This window comes from Aulonocara sp. 'chitande type north' Nkhata Bay, linkage group LG19 (genome assembly GCF_057382095.1).
Source record: "Aulonocara sp. 'chitande type north' Nkhata Bay isolate Kocher_YH1m ecotype deep benthic linkage group LG19, A_spYH_male_GT1.1, whole genome shotgun sequence".
Lineage (NCBI taxonomy): Eukaryota > Metazoa > Chordata > Actinopteri > Cichliformes > Cichlidae > Aulonocara > Aulonocara sp. 'chitande type north' Nkhata Bay.
The window spans coordinates 8,981,827-9,003,616 of NC_141362.1; the positions used below are offsets into that span (position 1 = coordinate 8,981,827).

The 21,790-nt window shown below is 40.6% G+C and overlaps 1 protein-coding gene across 1 annotated transcript in view; it reads right to left on the bottom strand.

Annotated features, from left to right (window-relative positions):
- The window catches only part of gfra4a (GDNF family receptor alpha 4a), a 158,876-nt gene that overhangs the window by 30,221 nt on the left and 106,865 nt on the right, over positions 1–21,790 (bottom strand). Inside the window, exons 2-3 of the mRNA XM_086275170.1 lie at positions 6,833–7,114; positions 2,893–2,973 (exon numbers count right to left, since the gene is read on the bottom strand). Coding sequence (XP_086131296.1) covers positions 2,893–2,973; positions 6,833–7,114 — 363 coding nt within the window. The remainder of the gene's footprint in view (positions 1–2,892; positions 2,974–6,832; positions 7,115–21,790) is intronic.

Here is a 21,790-nt window from a genome sequence, read left to right on the forward strand (position 1 = left end):
ACATTTGCTAGTTAGATGAAGTCAGCTATCTCATCTTAGCATATTTATATGCATATTTATAATCATACGGTTCTTGGAGTGAGTGCACACACTCATGAAGTTTAGTAACTTCCGGTCACTGCAACAAGCCCAGGTACAGTTTACCGACAGATGGGTGCAGGACCTTGAAATGCACTGTGTAGAACGAAAGACCATCGTACGTATCATAAGTTTACCAGTCTCACAAATCGTCGTCATAAATACACATTCCTTAACCGTTTATTAATAGGACCTTTGAGCTCAACGGTAATTAATTAGTAGTGGAAATAATTTCTGGTAGCATCACAGAAATGTAGCAGTGACAATAATATTGTATGCTGTAATCGTACTGGGCAATTAGTGATACAAAAAAACTGTTTTATCCTGTGAATAAAAGCATATGTTTTTGTTAATGTACCATAATAACAGAAGCGAAACGCAATATTGTGTCAGGACAATTCACTATTTATGCACAATAAATAAAGGAGCATAGCGCGACAATTTCTGTTCAGCGCCAGACTTGCTTGTAACCTATATCACCAATTATGTTATGAAAATGACGCATTAACTACTAAAAAACACTGACCTTCGTGTAAATGCTTGGAGCAGACTAACCTGTGAGCTGGAGTGTTCTGGGACGTTATATTTGATCTTTGAATGGCTGCAATCCAGGCCATCCGTCGCATCTTTGTTACTTCGGAAACATGGCTTGAACAATTTCTCTTCAACGACGTAATCCGATAACAACCGATCTCTTTACCCGTCGGCTTCCCGTGGCTGTCATGCGACCGGCTATTGCAGTTAATAATACAACAGCTTCTTGACATTTTTGTGTTTCTTTTTATCGCTGTATAACTGATTTTAATTGAAAGCCTGCGTGCGCTAGTACCGCTTGCCACGAGTTCCCAGAATCCTTTGCGGTTCTACCCGTGAATGATGTCACATTTTCAATCTCTATATAATATGCATGTTAAATTTTATATTTGGGGTAAAATATCAAGTCTTTTCAAGTAAACCGGTTCAAGTCCAATTCAAGTCCCAAGTCATTGGTGTAAAAGTCCAAGTCAAGTCACAAGTCTTAGAACATTTTTTCAAGTCAAGTCTAAAGTCATAAAATTAATGACTCGAGTCTGACTCGAGTCCAAGTCATGTGACTCGAGTCCACACCTCTGGTTTCTTCATCCTCCAGTAGCTTCCTGCATACTTTTGCCACATGAGGCCAGGCAATGTCGTTCCTGATGAGGGAATCAGGACCCACTGCACCAGTGTAGCGTCTGACAGTTTCATCCTAATACCTGATGGCAGTCAGGGTGCTGTTGACTAACCTGTAGAGGTTAGTCAAACGTTCCCTCTGGCTTCGTCAGACCCTTTCACATCTGTCACATGTGCTCAGGCTGAACCTGCTCTCATCTGTGAAAAGCACAGGACACCAGTGGCGAATCTTCTACTCTCTGGCAAATGCCAATCAGACACCACCATGCTGAGCAGTGAGCACAGGGCCCACTAGAGGACGCTGGGCCTTCAGGTCACCCTCATGAAGTCTTTTTCTGATTGCTTGGTCAGAGGCATTCACATCAGTGTCCTGCTGGAGGTCATTTTGTAGCTCTGTCAGTGCACAAAGGAGCAGATACCGGTCTTGGCAATGGGTTAAGGACCTTCTACGTCCCTGTCTAGCTCTCCTAGATGAACTGCCTGCCTGCTGGAATCTAGTCCATGCTCTTGAGACTGTGCTGGGAGACACAGCAGATGGCACATATTGATGTGTCATCCTGGAAGGGTTGGACTGCCTGTGTAACCTCTGTAAGGGCCAGGTATCACCTCAAGCTAACAGCAGTGACACTGAGTCTAGCCAAAATGCAAAACTAGTTAAAAAAAAAAGAGTCAGATTTTGTGGGTTGTCTCATTGTTGCCACTCTAGTTCACCTCTTGTTAATGTCATTAACACCAAAGCAGTGGAAACTGATTAACAATCCCCTCTGCTACTTAACTGACCACATCAATATCACAAAGGTTTAATAGATTTGATGCTGGACTTTGCATATTTAACATTTCTAACATTTATTATTTTGTGGTGGTAATTTTTAAACCCACCAATTTTCCTTTTGTTTCTTCTTCTTTCAAGACAATTTGGTTCATTTTCTCGTTGACCTGTTGGGTTTATGCTGGAAAAGGTGCATCAGGTTCTTCCTGATAGTATATCATGACAACTATCATTATACTCTGCTGTAATGCATGAATACCTTCCATAGAAATCACTTCATTTCAGTCATTACATTCACAGACTCTCTGAGTGTAACTGTTGTCAGAAAAACATAAAACACTTAACTTCACGTCCTCTGCAGTGGAAAAAAAGCAACTTGTCAGTTTTGTGCAGCCTCTGTCTTTTCCATTCCTCCAGAAGAAAACAAAGTGTTTTTTATATGAGTCAACAGCTCTGCCATTTTCTTTTTCTCGCCTCCTCTGTCTCTTTCTCCATGTAACCTCTTTTCTTTTCTTCTGTTTCTGTCGTTACTTCACACTCTGGCTTTCAGCTCTTTACCCACTGCAGCTTTGCTGCTTCCAGCTGCATTAAGTAAATAGGTAATTAATCTGTGCCTTGGGGGCTAACAGCAGCACATACCAACCCTGCAGCTTGCCCACAGGCTTGGAGGCAAGACAGAAGCAAAGTGAGACTGTTACTCATCAAACGCTTCACAAAACCACCTGCATATCTGCTCTGTCAAAACAACGCAGAATCACAACTTGATCTGTTATTACTCTGACACGTAGTATAGTATAACCCACTTAGCCTTTTTTTGTTCTTAAAAATAGATACTTAACTTACTTAAATGACTTTTCCCCCCCTGGCCAGGCAGTAACTGCTCATTTGATTACCTGCAGCGATGGAGGCCAGACGAACGTAGTCAGTGCCCCTCTCCTCTGGTTCATATGGGTAGCTCTCCACCAGGCTGAGTCCTGCCAACACAGAGGAAAGAGAGTAGTTAGCTAAATGGCTTTTCTTCTTTTTAAAGATTTTTGCAAAGTCCTAAATCCCAGCGTGTAACACTGTTGAAGGATGTAGTGTTACTCATAAAAGCTATAGATGTGCACAAAGCTGCAAAACATGCAAACCCCTCACATTTGTGTAAATTACCACAGGCTATTAGAAATTAGCTAGTTACAGAAGTTGCTAGAAAATCAACCACACAGTGCTCAACAACCTTATTAGACCATCACACAATGTACGGCTTAATGCCACAGCTCAGCTGCCCTGAATTATATTTAAATGGAAAATTTCAATGAAAATAGTAAAAAGGCAACATGACAAAATCTAATGTTTACAAAAGAAGGATTTTCTTGTAGTTTGATGCTTGCAACGCGGACTGTAAAAAAATGTATTATGGTTTAGAAACATTCTTCAGCCGATTCAAAAGCAGGACATCATGAAGGTAGTCAGGCACAGAGAAAAATAAGAGATTTAAGACCCATGAAAGATAACAACAAGCTAAAAATTCAAATCAAAGGTAAACAGACAAATAAAAAACTCTAGAAGAATAAAATAGGGTAAATGGAACAGGGAAAACAAGGAAAGGACACAAGGAAGGAAAGAGACAAAGTTGAGACAGGACTATAGGTGCAGATGAGTAGTGCAAAATTCACTTAGGAGGGTTCGGGAGGAGGCCCCGGGGCAGACCCAGGACATGCTGGAGACATTATATCTCTGGCCTGGGAACGCCTTGGTGGAGGCTGTTTTGTGAGAGGAGGTGGCCGGGGAGCGGGAGGTCTGGGCTTCTCTGCATAGGCTGCTTGACCTGGCCCCGGATAAGCGGAAGAAGGTGGATGGATGGATGGATGGAAGGATGGGTTCTTAACTCATAAGTGCAACTAGTCCAAATAATTTTTGGATTCTGTCATCTGTGGAATGTAAAGTCTCTCAAAGATCCAGAGAAACCAGCTAGAAATCTTCACACAAGGAGAAAAAGGAGCAAATCTTTGAATAACTGTGATCTTCAGATCCTTGTGTGAAGATTCTTTAGTAGATGGTAAATGGCCTGTATTTGTATAGTGCTTTACTATATCTTAGATATCGCTGCATGGACTCAGGAACATTTTTGGAAACATCTGTCACTGAGCACAGATTACTGCTGCTTCCACAAGTTAAAACCATAAAGTGAAAACAACAACAATCGTGTTTTACCACATCTGGTCTGATGAGTCTTGATTTCTGCTGTGACACTGGAACCGTAGGATCAGATGTTGGACCTTTGGCTGAAAATCTAATCAGTGGTTCAGGTTGTTGTTGTTGGTGTAATGGTTTTATTGGCCCACTTTAGACATCTTTAGCATCGTTCACGTGCCACCTAAGTATTCCTGCTGACCCTGACTGTGTCATGTCACAAAGGTCAAATTGTCTTAATCTGATTATCTGATGAAGAGTGACCAGATCTCAGTCCAGTAGAGCAGTGATTCTCAACCACTGTGCGTGCTGTGGAAGATTACCTGGTTCCACCTGATAAGCACTCTAAGGCTATGTTCACACTGCAGGTCTTAATGCTCTATTCCGATTTTTTGATCAAATCCGATTTTTTTGTCTGCTCGTTCACACTACAAATAAAATCCGACAGCAAACGTGCTCTAGTGTGAACGCTCAATGCGGACCGCATGCGCAAAAGAAGACGTCACACACAACGCGCTCTGTTTAGACCCAAAGCAAACAGTATTGTTTGACAGATGGCCCTTAATAAAGACTTCGGATTTTACGTTGCCCAATTTTTGCTTTAAGTTATTTTGTTATTTACATAATAATGTAAATAACCTAATAATGATCCTTATTGCTGTTTTAGAGGAGCAGTGCTTCAAAGGATAGTTGCAGATTTCTGTCAGAACCTGCAGATTATACAGTACAAACAAAATGTTCACGTTTCTCCAACGTTGTCTTCCCAACAGTTTCACTGGATGGCTAGGAAGCGTTTGCGATGTCTTCTCGGGCGCTTCTCCGGAGCGGATAATTGGCGTCTGTCTTGTGTCAGTGACGTAAAAGACGGATTTAATGCGACATGACCGTTGAAACAGCAGTCGCTTTCTGAAACATCGGATATGTATCGGATTCAGTACCACATATGATAGTGACCCAGATCAGATTTGAAAATATCGGATTTGCGCTGTTCACACTGTCATACCATGATCGGATATGGCTCGCATAGGGTCAAAAAAATCGTATTTCATGCGCTTTCGCCTGCAGTGTGAACGTAGCCTAAGTGACTGGCGTAACATGCAAAGCAATTACATTCTCTTCCACTAGAGGGCAGTACAACTACCTGCTCTAATTAAATGGGTTGCCAACTGCCAGTTGCATAATAGCAATACAAGGAAAAAAGTAGCCAATCTGTCCTGCGTCCTGAAGAAAATTCCAACCCAGATGAAGGCCCTAGCATGAGTAGTGGTCAGAAGAAAGCAAAGAAGGACAAATTGATCCAATTCCGCTATGCCTGGTGGCAGGGAAAAATGCTTTTTTGTGACATTTGGTGGTGTGCTGTGTGACTTTTCTAATGTGAAATACGTGCCATGGCTCCAAAAGGTTGGGAAACACTGCAGTAGAGCACGTTTGGGACATGGTGGAACTGGAGGTTCATATCATGTGCAGCTGAAAAATCTGCAGGAACTGCGTGATGCCATCATGTCAATATGGTTTCAAATCTGTGAGGAATGTTTCCAGCACCTTGTTGAATCGATTTAAGGCACTTCTGAGGGTAAAAGTCGGTCCAATCGCATACTAGCAAGGTGTTCCTGGTGAATTAAGTGGGTAACCGTAATAGAAGTATATATATCTATCTATGACATAAAATGTTATTGATGTTTAAATAGAGATGAAGCGATGTTTAAATATAAAGTACATGCAGTTAGAAAAATAAATATTTATTATTAGTTCTGAACTTGAAATGTAATGAATAAATATTTATTGGGGAGGAGCAACTGCCGTACATAAACGGATGTTTTAGTAATGTTTGGTTGACCAACAGTCCATTACATAAAATGCACGACAGAGGCGTGATTGCTTGAAAGCATGCGTGTTGTTTTGTCTACGTGTTGCATGAAATTGACCTCATAAATGTTTTCTACAGACACTGATTGGTTTATCCGTACTTATATTTACATTGTTGTCAGCTTTGTTCTAGAGTCGAGCTTTTTCCATTTGGTCTGAATGTAAAAGCATACGCATTTTACAGGGCCTCTGGATTTTTATGGCGTTATTTTTGTGCCACTATTCTGAGCGCACGTAAAAAAAATGTGCAAGTACAAGTGTTGCATTTTGAGGAGAAATTTATTTTGAGCGAAGAAAAGCTAAGTTTGAGTGAACAAAAGTCATTGCTGCGTTTTTGCTATTATCAATATGCACACACAATGCTCAGTTTTCGACATAATAATGACTCTTTTCATTTCAGCCTGGAATCTACTGTCAAGCCATCTGGAGGTGGAAGTCTAATTCATGTGTACTGGGTGGCACACACTTGATAATCGCAGTGACATGATACCCCAACTTCTGCCCGCCTCTTTTAATGCTACTCAACTGAAGGAAATCCAGTTAGAGAAACTGTCCTCAAAAAATGGTTTCAAAAGTATCATAAAGTTCCACATTTAGCATGATTCAAAGCAATACGTTTTAAGTAGCATGGACTACATAATCAACAGTTCACTGTAACTATATATAGTTACAAGGATATTAATAATGAATAATAAAATAATGATTAAATTCACAGTTTTTGAAACAGCTTCTGGGTCCTGATCCGGATCCTGGTCCACCTACTGGTGACCTTGGGACTAATGCGAATCTTACCATGCAGCACAGATTGATGCAGACTCCAGTAGATACTCAGGCAGTTCTTCTCCTTCTTCATGCCTCGTTTACATTGGCAGCCATGCAGAGGGGTGGACAGAAGTGCCGTCATGGCGTTCTCACACTGGTTTCGCGCCCCGGGCCCCAGTTTCACGCTGCCGTCCCCTGCCACACACTGCCTGAGGGTGCGCAGTCGCGGGCTACAGGTGTCATCGCTGGAACAGGTGTCACCAGCACGCAGACAGTCCCTCCCACCCACAGAGAGGGCCATACGTGGGATTCCTGTGAGACAAGGGAGAGGACATGTTAGAGTCGTGATGGATTCTCGAGAGACAGCCGTGTAGATCTGTTTTGTCTTTGTTATTTTTTTTCACGTACTGACAGTTGTATTAACCAGTTTTTGCTTTGCTAATCGGAGGTTATCAAAGGTGGAAACGCATCAGACAAAAGACTTTGACTTACTTACTTTGAGGATAGAGAGTTAACAGACAAAAGGTCAGCCAACATATTTTGCCCTCCTGTTTATACAGGTGTAGCTACCATCCCCGTGTTTGTTTAATTATTGATCTCATTGGCTCATTTTCTGTACTCCCCGACAAAGCTGTTTTGCTACTTTGTGAAAGCATTACTTTCAAATTAAAAGCTAATTTAGTACGCACTCGCAACAGAGGATGACCTTCAGTCTTTAATATGAGTGAAGCTCCTGATAAAAGTCCACTTGTGCGCCCCTCATGTTTGTCATAAACTTGGAGTGCCCGTGTCCCATAATGTGAAACTTGTCGGCACACTATCATGGGGGATAATCAAAAAATGTTCACGGCTAATTTGTGCACTAGAGTAGTTAAAGCTCTCCAGACTTACAGTGGGGATTCATAACGTTTTATTTGCTCCCCCCGCGATGAGAGAGCTCACTTTGACGTGCGTAGCTGATGGGTTTGCTCCTTTAAGCAAATCAAAACAAACTGCTGTAAATAAATGCGAAGTATTTATGACTCGCTGGTTCATCTCTAAGACAAAGCAATTGAGCTGAATTTAATAATTGGATTACATTTTCGCATCCCTCGTCAGCAGCCATCAAACACGGTCAATGATTCCTCTTGCCAGTAAAAAAAACAACAAAAAAAATTACATTCATAAACCCGAGGGGTGCGCTATATTATTCATGAATTCATACACATGTCACATGAAATCCATCTGGTGCCACTGACTAGGTTTTGATGAAACTTGTATCTCACCAATACCAGACGTGTTCTAAATTACACTGAAGCGTTTCAGCTCCAGTCAAAACAAAGTGTCATATTTGTTACAGATTGGCCCAGAGAGCAGCTGTATTAGTTGTGGGGGGGACAACGTTTTTACCGTCTGCCTTTTTATTTCATGTGGCACTAATAACATGCAAGCTTTATTCCCCTAAGGACAATATTTATTTCCAGCTGTCTAAGAGTTCCTGCTTAATATTCAAAATATACAGTGCATGTAACATTAAATGAAACATCTTATTATTAGAGTAAAAAAAAAAAGAAGAAGCTAGAAGTGAGTGAAAAATGCTAAAAAATAAAGAGCTAAATAAGAGTGTACAGTGGTGATAGCCCGTTTTTGCCTCTAATTGGGCTCATTAATGAAAGGATCAGTAATTTTTTTTGCCATGTAAACTATCTTAAGCTGCGAATGCTAATGTTTGTCTGCTGACAATGCAAATTTGCAGAGGAACAACAGGATATGAGGTTAGACATCTCCACTGTCTTATGCAAATAGTTAATTATTTTCATGCTAACTGCTAACATGGATGTCATAAGTTTGTCAGGCTCGTAAGCAAAAGTACTGCGAGAGCTGAAACTTTAAATTGGACGATGGTGCAAGGAAACTTAAGAGTACAGCACCAAATTCTTTGGCAATCAATCAAATAGTTTTATTTTATTCATGTCACCATGGCGACTCAAGAGGAGAATGACAGATGTCGAGATTCAGATTCCCAAAGATTGGATCAAACAATGCCACCTCAACACTTTCTGCAAAAAAATAAATAAATAAAAAAGAGTTAAAATATTGTCTTTTAGTGACATTTTGTGTCTTTATTTCATAGCTGCAGAGAAGAAAGGGAAATGTAAGGAGAGAAAGTGGTGCAAATTGAAGTAACTGAACCTGGGACTTGCTGAATTTGTGCTCTAGCCACACTGCTTCTGGGTTTCTCCGCAAAACTTAATTTTTAACTGTTGTGGATATCCTGAAGTTTTAAACACTGCATATATGTCAGGCTGGATTTTGGTGAAAAGCATCTAAAACATCTCGATGCACCAAGAACGCTTGAATTTCAGGGAATGGTGCAGCTATAAAATATCAACTTTTCATGTTTGCGTACACCAAAGTGAAAATTTAAGGCCTAAATGAGACATACAGGCCAGTTACAGCTTAATAAAATTGAATTCCATCTCACTAACTGTGGGTTAGTTTTAGACTAACCCACAAAACTGTCAGAATTGCTCATCCCTGTTTGACTCAGACTGTCACTCTCCCTGGATGGATCTTGGGGGTCGATCAGATAAAACAAAAGGTTACAACTTCTTTGGCTGAAGCCTTCCACACTCGTGAAGAAAATGGGTTAACTGCCACGTGCCCGGCTGGATACGTCTCAACTGTGCCGAGGAATGAGCTAATCCAGCGGCGGCCTGTCAATAAAAAACTTAGACAGTGAGGCAAGAAGCTTGTTGCTATGTTTGTGGATGCTGCTGAGAGAAAGCATCTGCCACTCAAGTGAAGAGCTCATTTTTGCTGAGGTCTTGACAGGCAGAACTTATTGTGCCAAACAACAACAACAACAACAACTACAAAAGAACCCACCTCCCTCCTCACCAAATCAGTTATTTCACTATAGAATCTTAAAATCTGATGTATCTTATGTAAAGCACGGGGCGGTGGGGAGAGAAAAAAAGAACTGCAGGGTGAGATAATGTCATTCGTTTTTGATGCAAATCAGCTCTGCTCGAGAGTTTTCTTGGATCAAAAGATGGTACCTAGGAAAGAAAGAGTGGAGGAATCTGCCGTATGTCAAGATGTTTCACTCGCTCTAAGAAACCCCTAAAAAGTCAGATTCGCATTGGAAACGCGCAACATTGCCTCATCCCCGTGGCGGTATTCCTTCACTGGAGGTGAGGAGAAACAATATTTAAACACATTTGGAGTTGCTTCGTTTTGCTTCTCTCACGCGAGTGCGTTTGAACTGCAGGTGAGGGCTGGATTCGTGGGTGGCGCGCGCGTGCGTGCGTGCGTGTGTGGCTGTGTGTGGGTGTTCTGGTTTAGAAGGTGGAGCAGAGAGGAAACTTAAAGCAGAGTTTTCCTTGCAATTGGTTTCAAGTATGGTGGGGGTGGTTGGGGTGGGGGAGAGCTCCTGTGAGCAGTGGCAGTGCGAATCTTATTAAACTGCAACTAATCCAGTGTGGAGAGAGGTTTGATATTTGTCTGAGGAATTAAGCAGCACTCCAGATTGCCAGAGATAACTGTTTGCCTGGAAACAGAGCCGCGGCGCACCGGCAGTTCAAAGACAGACAGTCAAAACCAATTAGGAGAAATCAGTTGCCTTGTCATTCAAATTCATTCCAACCTATATCACTTCCTGTTTACCCCACCGAGGTAAATAAACTATTTGGGCACCCTCTCTCTCTCTCTCTCTCTCTCTGCTTTTTTGTTTCTCTTCCTGCTTTTCCACTGATTCCCTCTTTCACGCCATGCTTTCCCCACATTCTTCCTGTCATGGCCCCCTACCCAGCTTGCGCTAAAACACACCTGGTACAGTTCAAAGAGAAGATTCTGAAATCAGAGAAACATTTTAGTAAATAAACGTTTTTTTTTATGGAAAGAAAATGAAGAAGCAGACAAACACAACACTGAATTCACTTGTCATTCCTGTGATGTCGGGCCAATTTGGCTTTATTCTTAGAGCCGGAAACAAAAACAGACACGAAGAATTAACAATGTTTTTTTTTTTTTTGACAGGGAAACCATGGAAGTGCTCACATTAGCAATAACAGGGGGGGAAATGATTGTGTTTTAAATGGCGGCACAGCGGACCGCGAATTGAAAACAACCGTGGAAAGCACGTCACGTGTCAATTCACAGTGCAAAGAATGAATCACTGCCAGTATCCTTTAAAAATCTATGAGCTCCATCAAAAGCGTCACGTTCTCTTATGTCACATGAAAGGAGCTGAGAAATGCTTAATAACTGACGTCCATCACTGCAAGCAGTTCATGAAAAGAATGATTATGATTAAAGGGTGTGGAGGACAGCCAAGCCAATAATAAAACGATGTAGTATTCAAAACATGCTGTGTGCTTGAACCAGAATCATGTTAAGATTTCCTAATGAGAGAATCCGAGTAGAGACCACTCGCTGTCTGTTACAGGGGAAGGAATCCTTTTTAATTTCCTGGTGCGCTGAGCTTTTTACATCTTCTAATTTTGTTTTTCCATCTTCAGGTTTTTCATTTTCTTCTTTTTAATTTATTTATTTTTTTCTAGAAATACAGTGTTTGATCTGCAGTTGAGCTGCAGTTCCTTAAATAGCTTAGAGGCTCCAAAGGTTAGTTCCCATAGAATCTGGTGTTAAAGTGACTAAGTTCAGAGAGAAAAATTAGTTTATGCGGTACAATGTTCACAATCTCAGTAGCTAATAGTCTTTATAACATGTGATTTCTGTATAACTCACTAAGTTCGGGGTGTAGCTCCTTTGGCTGACAGGAGTCCTCACAGGCAGCTATCAGGCAGAAAATCAGGATGAAAGTGGACATAAAGCTGCGGCTTCCACAGACAGAGTTACAAATATAATGGATGATGTCATGTTGTATATGCTCATCCTTTTGCAAAGTGCAACACTACAGTTGCGAATCTAGTCACATACATCGCTCAGGTGTGATTTTGACACCTTCTTCCACACGCAGTCTTCAAATCCTGAAGGTTTCGTGGGCTCCTTCTGTGAACTCTAAGCTTTAGTTCTTTCTATAAATTTTCAGGGCAGGTGATTGGCTGGGCCATTCTAGCAGCTTTATTTTCTTTCTCTGAAACCAAATGAAAGAGTTTCCTTGGCTGTGTGTTTGGGATCATCGCCTTGCTGAAACATCCACCCTCTTTTCATCTTCATCATCCTGGTAGATGACAGCAGAATTTTTTTTTTTATCGAGAATGTCTCAAAACATTTTTCCATTCATTCCTCCTTCAATTACACGAAGAGTGCCAGGGCCTTATACTTAAAAACAGCCCCACCTCCAAACTTCACTGGTGGTCTGGTGTTTTTGGGGTGATATGCAGTGCCTTTTGACCTCCAAACATGGTGCTCAGATTATATGTCACAGGCTTGTCTAAATGTTGTGCTTCACCATGCTTTATCTTCAGAAATGGAGTTTTGCCTTGTCCCTGCTGATTTCAGGTGTTTTTGAAGCTCTCCACAAGTGGCTCTTGGACGACTCTTCTTATAATGTTTTTATCTCTTCTGTCTGAAATCTTGTAGGGAGCACCTGGTCGTGGCCGGTTTTTGGTGAAATAATATACAATCAACATTTTTGCTCGAGCTCACTAGTTTTACTCATCATGAGATGTTTCTTGTGTGACACCTTTTATAGGCTGTCAGTCGGGACTGAACCAGCTGATATGAATTTGCACTCATTGGCAGGATTGCTTTCTAATTACTGACAGATTCTGGCTGGTGTCATGACTTTCCATGTCTTTTTGCACCTCCTGTTCTTTATGTGTTCAATACTTTTCTCCCCTTATCATTGCACATTACTTAATTTATGGACATTATGGTTTGATTTCTTTGCATGTGTGGTTTGGATGGGTTTTTACTGTCATCTGGTAAGAACTGTATGTCAATAACACCTTTACAAATATATTTTAAATTGCTAACGTGTTCAATACTTATTTTACCTGCAGTATGTTGTGTGTACTCGGTGTACTATGAATACCCAGTATCATAACTGGCAAAAAGTTCTGTATAAAAGCCTCTCCCCTCATCCTCTGCTATAGCAGAATGAGATGGACCATCGACTAATTTCCAGCCTTTAAAAAGCACTTATGTTAATAGAAATGCCAGTGCTAGCTAGCTAACAGCCATTTTCATTTTTTACAATAACTGCATTGTGTTTAACTTCACACAACTCTACCCTATGGAAGCTCAAGCACTAGTATGTGAGCAGTCTACTAACACAAGTGTCTGAATGAAGATACTGTAGCCATCAAAAACATTAGTGAAGCTTTAGCTGCCATATACAGCTTGCTGGAAAAACATCAATGGTGGAAAAACAAGTCAGCTGCTGTCAGTGCTGCTGCTGTTCCAAAATAGTGATATAAAGCAATAAGACTTATTGGTGCCACACTTGTGGGCCATGAAAGTAAATAGACATTGTGTATGAAACTTAATTTATCTTATTGAACTTGCCCAAGAGGTAGCAAAAAAAGCTTTCTTTACATACTGTTTAGAAAGACTATTCCCAATATCACCATATAAAAACCCCACCAAAAACAACTGCCCAGTCTTTAACTCAGTATAAAGCAAGCATTCCACTCTTTGCTAAATGTTCCAGCTACAAGTTTCAAACACTGACGTAACAAAGATCTGGACCTGTAACTGATGACTGAAGTTTGTTATCTCTATTTGAGCTGATGCAGTCTCCATGCTGCTTGTAGTTTTTTTCTTCTTCTTCTGATTTGACTAGAAAAAAAAAATCTTTTGCTTCATCAGTCGCGCTACAGCTGAGTAACTTGCTATAAGACAATATCATGAATCTTATTAAGGATAACAGCCTCTTGAATTGTTTGGTAAATCTTTGACAGCACTACCAAGGGACAATGCTTTTGTTATTGTATTGTAGCTCCCTATTAGCTAACCGTGCCTCCCTGAACACTTTTTAACCGAGATGACTCACACAGTGTCTGCTGGGGCTTTTCTGCTCTGTTGTTGCTCTTTTTTTCACAGCTACTAATAATGCCCTCTCTCCTCCCCACCAGTTTTGCCAAAAATGCAATATTCTTCCCATAAATGCATGGACACGTCAGTGTCAAAGATCCAACATGCTTGCATTAATGTCCTCATAGCAGTAAAAAAAAAAAAAAAACCCAAAAGAATATAAGCATGTTAGCATAACTTTAGTTTGTATTAAAGTCTCCTTGGACAACAACTTGCAATGCATGATGAAATTTAGAGACGATCCAAAGTACTCTGGCTATGATGCAGAATACTAATGCTCTTCCCAGATTCCTCAGTGACTAATCCATCCCAAAGAATGTCAATATTATTCCACAGCTGCTTCAGAAAAAAACATGCAAATGCAAGTTGGGCATTTTTGCTCTTTTTTTCTCTATTTTTCTGTCTTCTTCGAATTCAAATGTGTATCATTTACCCAGAAAGTATACGGAAAAAAGTAGCAAAAAAAAAAATCAATTTTTTCCAGTGAGAAAGTAACTTTACCCCTTTAATATAAAGATCATGCTTTTTGCCGAGACATTTATGTTTTGCAAGATAATATTAAATTGATTTTAGACTGAGCTTCAGTGATAGGAATGATGTGAAAGAATTTAATTATTATTATGCTAAAGTTAGATTACAAGATCAGAGTTTGAAAAGATATGGAAAAAGGCTCAGTACTTCAAAAAAGTACTGACACTAATATTATAATAATGAATGTGGGTTTTTATTTAAATGTGAATTACAGATACAGCATGAGAGAAATGGTAAATGGTAAATGGCCTGTATTTGTATAGCGCTTTACACGTCCAGTCATCCACCCAGTCATCCACCCATCCACACACACATTCACACAGAGAAGAATAATATGTAATAGAATTGACAGCATTTGGCACGTTAAGGTAGAAATCAAGCAAACTGTTGAAGCCCAGTGGTAGACTCGAGCATTTTACCTGTTTTCCCTCAACCACATTTCAGAGGTAAATGTATTTGCTCTTACATGGAAAGTCTGAAGTGTCCAGGTCCAAGCCAGCTGAGCAAACTCAGTCTGTTGATGATGAGGAGGACTATGTGATTCAGTGAAAATTCCCAGAAAAGCCAGACAGTGTTTGTCGACTACTTTTTCTGTAGGTGGCCAAACAGAAGAAATGAAGGCAATGGTGAGTTATTTTGTTTTTAGAAGTCTTCTTTGTGAAAGGCCAGTACAAAAAATTGGGGGTGACTTTTAAAAAAAAGGTAAAAGAGCAAAGTTGAGTTTGGAAGAACTGAGGACTGAGCAGCAAATTCAGCTGTAGACAGTGTGAGGTCTTTGTGGGAGAGCAAAGAATCTCCATTCCCTTTTCCCACACAAAGATTTTAGATGTCCAGTGTTGGTCAGTATTTTTTTTCCTGATGGATCTGAAAAAGTGAATCCTTGGACTACTGAGTGTTTGGTCCAAATTGGCTGTTCAGCCACTAGAGAAGTGATGCCAAGTTCATCTTATGCTGAATCCTTTCCAGCTATGATAACCAACTTACAACACCAGGGAGACCACTTAGTTAAACAGCAAAAACAACACATTTAAGCTCTTATTGTTATTCTTATTGTTTACGACTCTTTGGGGATTTTATATCAGAATTGTGCCTCTTGTTAAGTCTACACAGAAATCTACAAGTACAGTCAGACAGAGAACAAAAAATAATGCCTTGTCCTTGTTAGTCCTTGTTGGTCCTGTCCTAAGCCTGGATAAATGGGAGGGTTGCAGGAAGGTGTCAGGTGTAATAATCAGCCCCAAACCAAAAACCTTTAACCTAACAAGATTATTGTAATTGGGAGAACAACAAAACTGGAGTTGCCAGAACTAAATCTAGCTAAAATCAACAACAGTCAAAACTTGAGAAAACGCAAAAAGCTACCTTTATATTGAGTTTTCTCAACTTTACAGACTAAAAGGTCTGTTAAATACAGTCTCTTATATATCCCAAATCTATTCACCAAAACTTTGATATTCCCCATATCCCTGATTCTTCTCAGTCCTCCAGCAGCCTGTTTTGGTAGCTATTTGAATACGATTTGCATCATTCATGACAGCCTGCTCTAACTGGCAAGAGGTGTCGCTCTAAGTTATCCTTCAACCAATCAGAATACTGCCTAATAAATAATGGAAATTCCCCCACGTCATTTGCAATGCTGCAAGTAATAGCTTCAACTGCAAAGGTAAGACTATGTGGCACTCGATGAACCAGAGTTTGATCCTAAACGGGAAAAGGAAAATTAGAATGATCAGACTTATTTCTTCCAACTGAAATAGAAGTTGCATTCATAGCTAGCTGATAACAAAGGGAAGATTAGTCCATCCTAGCATGAATATTTATCCTATGAAAAACTATAGAATGAATTTCTAGCTGTTGATCAACCAGCAATATTATACGTCCAAAGCTCTATCCATCAAATAACGTGGATAACCTCACCTCATCACCTCAAGCCACCAAATATTTCAAGCCAAAGTCATAAGCAGGAGTGTGTTGTGGAAAGTGCCAATGATCCTGTACACACAATAGCTGTCAACAAGACATCCTATGTTTTTTGTTTGTTTGTTTGTTTGTTAATGTGCTGCTCGGGAAGAAGAAGCCGAACATGCTTGTTCAGCTTCTTCTTGTTCATGTTGATTGAGAAAGCCTGGTACAAAGAAGGAACTTATGTGAAGTCCAACAGATGTTCTGTTGCAGACCACAACGCTGGTAGAAAAATACTCTTAAAATGATGTCAGCTCGTGAGTAAAATGCCGAGAGAGGACACATTGAACAGGCAGTGTTTTCTTGAACTGGATATTTTTTGTAGTGCCAGGAAATCCATGAAGTGTCAGTCCAGATGTAATTGTTGCCAATTTTCTCAGTTAGAGAGCAATCTGGGGAAATAAGGCTATTTGTTTCATCTTTTGTCTGGGTGCTGTCTTCTGACCTTACAATCCTTACTGCTTTTTGGCTTTAACATTTGTAGACTTTACTGTGGATTGCTGTCACATATAGGATGTTGGGACAGAACCTTATTTCTACAAATAAAATAAAAAATACAGAAAAAATACTGATAAGTTTAAATTACTCGGAGCAATTTTTGCTTTTAATGTTTTGCTCTCACAGTCCAAATTTCAAGTGAACCCTAAACACCCTACGAGGGAATCATAGAGGTTGCTGCCATGAGGTACATGTGAAGATGATCTTGGGGGGTTATGAGCAACAGATTGTGAGAACTTTTGACCATTTATTGCTATGAATAAAACGTTTGAGAGAAAGGCATATTAGTAGACTACTTGGTGCAGTACCAGTCATTCTTTTCAATCATTGGCACCTTCTGGACAATTCAAGGAAGTTGTCCCTGGGATTTTGTAAGCCTGTCTACTGTTAGCTTGCTGCCACTGATGAGCATAGTAACTGTTATGAAATAATTATTCCCATATGTTTCCATTTCTAATGGCTTTGTTTTTTTCCCAAGCAGGGACTTTTATAGTTCAACGACATCCACTGTTCTGATGATCAGTTCTTGCCACATGTGGCTAAAAGCCTGGATTTCATCCCTTTTATGAAGTGATAGAATGGCTGTCTAGGAAATCTCAGAAGGCGCCTGAAAGACAACCTCAACAGTCTTCCCGAACACCTGCCGCACCAAGGTTTTACAATTCCTTATCTGCCCTGAGTGCTAAAGCAAAGCTCAGAAAGCATCGGTCTCCGTCAGAGCTGCTGTTGTTCTTGGGTTCCCATTTATAACAAGCCCCAAACACTTTCTGAGCACAGCACAGGCAAAGTCAAGAGTTTCCAAAATAAATTTTATTATGACACCCTGTCTCCAACCTCTGTCTGTGAAAAACAAGAAGATGCTTTGCACATTTGGTGTGGTTCATGATCAGTATGGATGGGAATCCATAGGCAGAGGTATTACAGTCTACCCTGTTGGCATTATTTTTCTTCCTTGCATCCACCTTTCAATGCTTCTCTATTATAACTATTGTTCCCACTGGCATTTGGCCCATTTTAAGGCGATATATTGTTGCTTTCTCACATAAAGGTTTTCATATTTCTCTAATGATATTTTTATTCTCATGAACTGCTATATCCTCACCGTCCTCCAGAGACAAGGTGCTATAAAGTCTGATTGGAGCACAGAAGGAAGCATTAAAGAAAAAAAATATAACCCTACGTTCTCTCACTTTCTAAATACACATGCCAAAATAGCTGCACTCCCCTCCTCCTTCCTGCATCATCGCCTATCTCTTCTTCTTTTTGTTATAAGAACACATGAAGCTGTGAATACACACAGACACCGAAATGAACAGAGCTGCTGTTTCTCCGCTTGCACACACACACACACACACTATGTGCAGATTGCAAATAAACATCAAACACAGCACACTCGTACCCAGTCTCTTGTGTGTCGCACACAACCGCACATTCTTATTATTGTTTCATTTTTTTTGCTTCTTCTTCTGTTTTTTTTATGCCGCATGCACAGAAAAATGAAACGTCACGGCCAAAATACACAAATACGCCTCGGTGTTCCTCACATGCCCTGAACATGCTCTCCGCTGATACCTCACCTCTTCGCTTCATCTCCCCGGGACACCCTACGTCTGCATTAACTAGGGTCGAGCCAGAAAACATAGTTGTGTGTGTGTGCGCACATGTTGCTACCTGTCTGCATCCACAGTTTTGTTGCTGAGGATTACAAATGTGCCTCTTTCCTGTCAGCATCCTCCTTGCGTTTTTCTGTTTACAGCATTTATGTGCGAGCACGCTCTTACACAAACATTTGTGTAAAAATTTTTTTTTTGTCTTTTTGTGCAGGTGGAAATAATTTTATTGTTTGAGTTAATCCCAAGTGGGCAGAACAACAGAAACAAAGCTTCTCCGATGCTTTGTTCAGAGTAACTTGAGAGAGAGAGAGAAGCAGGGAACTACTTATTCATTTTTTTAAAACATTTTTTTTTTTTTACCAAAGGCTCGTCATTTATCATCTTGTGAGGCCATCAGGTTAATTAACAAGGTTACCTAGGCAGCCCAAGGCTACTGTGTCTTGGTCTTGCGTTGAAGCATCGGTGCCAGTGCACTGATTATCTGAACCAGATTTTTACAAGGCTTGAAAATTCATTTTGTCCACATGAGGAATTTCATCTGCAATTAGCTTTTGCTTCTTACGTAGTTCATTTATGCCTTGGCTGCTCTGACCATGTTATGTCACATCCTGGTTTGCAAATTAACAGATCCAAATGAACAAATTAAAGGAGAAAAAGAGAAATCGGGAAATACATCATGAACATAGGTGTGTCTATACAGGGCATTAACACTTACTGACTAGTTTAAAGAAAATTGGATTAAAAACAATCTATGGCTTTTGCACAAGTCTAGTAAAGGTCTGCCTGCACTGCTTTATATTTGAGCTCTTCGTGCAATTCTATTCGTTTCATCACTCCTGCTTCGGTTCTGTTGTCGTCTCCCAGATCCAATAATCTTCTGTGAATCAGTCCCCTTTTCTTTAGGACTCAATGATATTCTCTGACTCTGCCTTCCGGACTCTCCTTCACATCTCCACCTGATCCCAGACACCATATTTCCTGTCTTTGTTGGGGGTGCCACTCTGCCACGATGCTTCGTTAGAATCTGACCTTAAAATCCTTCATTGTTCAAACTTGGTACTGCAGTAAAAACGTTACCATACATGTGTGTGTCACATGTAAAGCATAAAGGAATATTTCCTCAAATGAGAACACACACAAGAACACACTTAAAGGGTTCCCAGACTGGGAAACAGCTTTATGGAAAAAAAAAGATGTCACAGCATATAGCTTCCTGTATATGTGGGTGCATAGCTGCCATGCTGACCCCTGTCTGGCATCAAAAGTGCCTTAGTGGCTTCTGAGTGTCAGAACTGGACCATGAAAGACCATGAAAGAAGATGCAATGAATCATATTTTCTTTTACATCCATCATCAGGTGAGATGGCGGCACGGCAGTGTAAAGCTCTCGGCAATGTTCTGCTGCAAAGCCTTAAGCCCTGGCATTCATGCTGATGATCCTTTGACACGTGCCTCCTCCTCCTGCAGACCACAGACGTCATTCTTGATGACAGCAGTGGGCAAGATAGCATGATAATGCACCCTGCCGCATAGACTGCTCAAGAGTAGTTTGAAGAACATCACATAGTGTTTACGTCTGTGGGATGTGCGAGGAAAACAAGCCCATTCCCTGGTGGCCCACCTCACAACTTCCAAGACTTGAAAGATCTGCTGAACCTTGTTGCTGGGACACTTTAAGAGGTCTTGTGGAGCTGAAGCCTTAACATGTCAGAACAATTTTAATGACAATTTCCGTTCCCCCTGTCAGTGTTTTTAAATATATATTTTAACAAATTTGCTAAAGGGCGGATTATTTTAGGAGGGAAGGGTGTTGTTAATCAACAAACATAAGACCTCATAAAAAAATCTCTTTCATCTGTGTGGAAAAACAACAAGCTAACCGCTTTTAGGAACCAATACAACACTACCTGTGTCAAACAAAAATAATGACGATGGGACACTCATTACTGGTGATGATGAGAGCAAAACAAAACAAGAGACTCAACATTCTCAAGGAGCAATCAGCCAACGTGAACGCATTAACATAACCAAAGCGGTAGTCTGATTGTCGCGGCAATTTCTCGTGTTCTATTGCCCCCTGAGAAAGCACCTTTGATAACAATGAGTGAGTAGTTACGAGGTAACGCGTGTGTCATTGGTATAAAAGCACTATTTTCAAATGTCAGAAGCACAGTTTGAGGCCATGCTGGAAATGGTACTCCCACACTTAATGATGCAGCATAGTAAATATTCTGACCCAATAAACCCTGAGCTGCACTTGGCAATCCTTTAAAGCTGGGTCTTTTCATCTAATGTGTTGCTTATCAGTACCCTGCCACGTTGCTCATGTGGGCAATAGGCAGCTTATTTTGTGTATCTCTGTTGGTTTGTGTTGTGTGAAGCATTAGAAGCAATAGAAGACACCCCCCACCCCCCCCCCCACCAAAAAAAAAAATAAGGCAATTGTACAGTAGCACCGGTGTGATCCATCTTTTAATCACAAAAATTCAATTCCTCTCAGTCCGACATGTCCTTGTTGATAGGATGGTTTGCCCTGGTGCGCTGTCCATGGTGCTGAACCTGGTGCTCACACAAACAAGGCTCTTGAAAAATGTAGCCACTTCCTATGCGTAGCTTAAACATTCACTTCAGCATGTGCAAAATTCCTCAGTAGCAAGGTGGCCAAATGCTATCAGCTCTGCTCGTCTGTAATGTCTATTGTAAGGGACAGTGTTAATTTAACAGCATAACACACATATTTGTGTCTAAAAAGTGTTGGTGTCTAAAAAGTCCCAGATTGAGGCCTTACTTTTTGTGATTTGTTGCTCATGTGGTATTGAAAATGGAATTTTTCACAGTACTTTCAAGCTGTGACAACCCTATTCCTCAATTAAAGGAACATGCGATGCACTGAACAAAACTAACACAAACCCGGCCAGTTCCAGACAAAGTTTCTTTCTGAAAGTCTGCAAAGCTGCTGTAATGCCATGCATTGTGTTTTTTAAGTAGTACATATAAGATGGAAAAAAGGGATAGTCAGATAATCAGGCAGGCAGACTGTGATTTAAAGGTATTAACATTCCAGTAGCAGGCTTAACATTAGTCCCAGTGACTACACACTGCACTCACAAGCGTAGTACTCAGAACTGGCATTGTATTCACGGTCGTTTGAGCCAGTTTGAGTTGAGAGTGTTGGTATGAACCTCCCAGTGGTTCTTCACTTCTGCTGTGTGCATGTTACTATTTACTGCTGTTCCCACCCATACCACAAAGACGAGCCTGGCCATTTTTCGTGTGATAGGTCTGACTATGTGACGGGCTAGTTAGTAGGTTACCTAAGTATACACCCCACAGCTAAAAGAACTACAAGCTAGTTGGTTTCATATCCTTTTAATTCATGTTCACCAACAATTTAAGATAC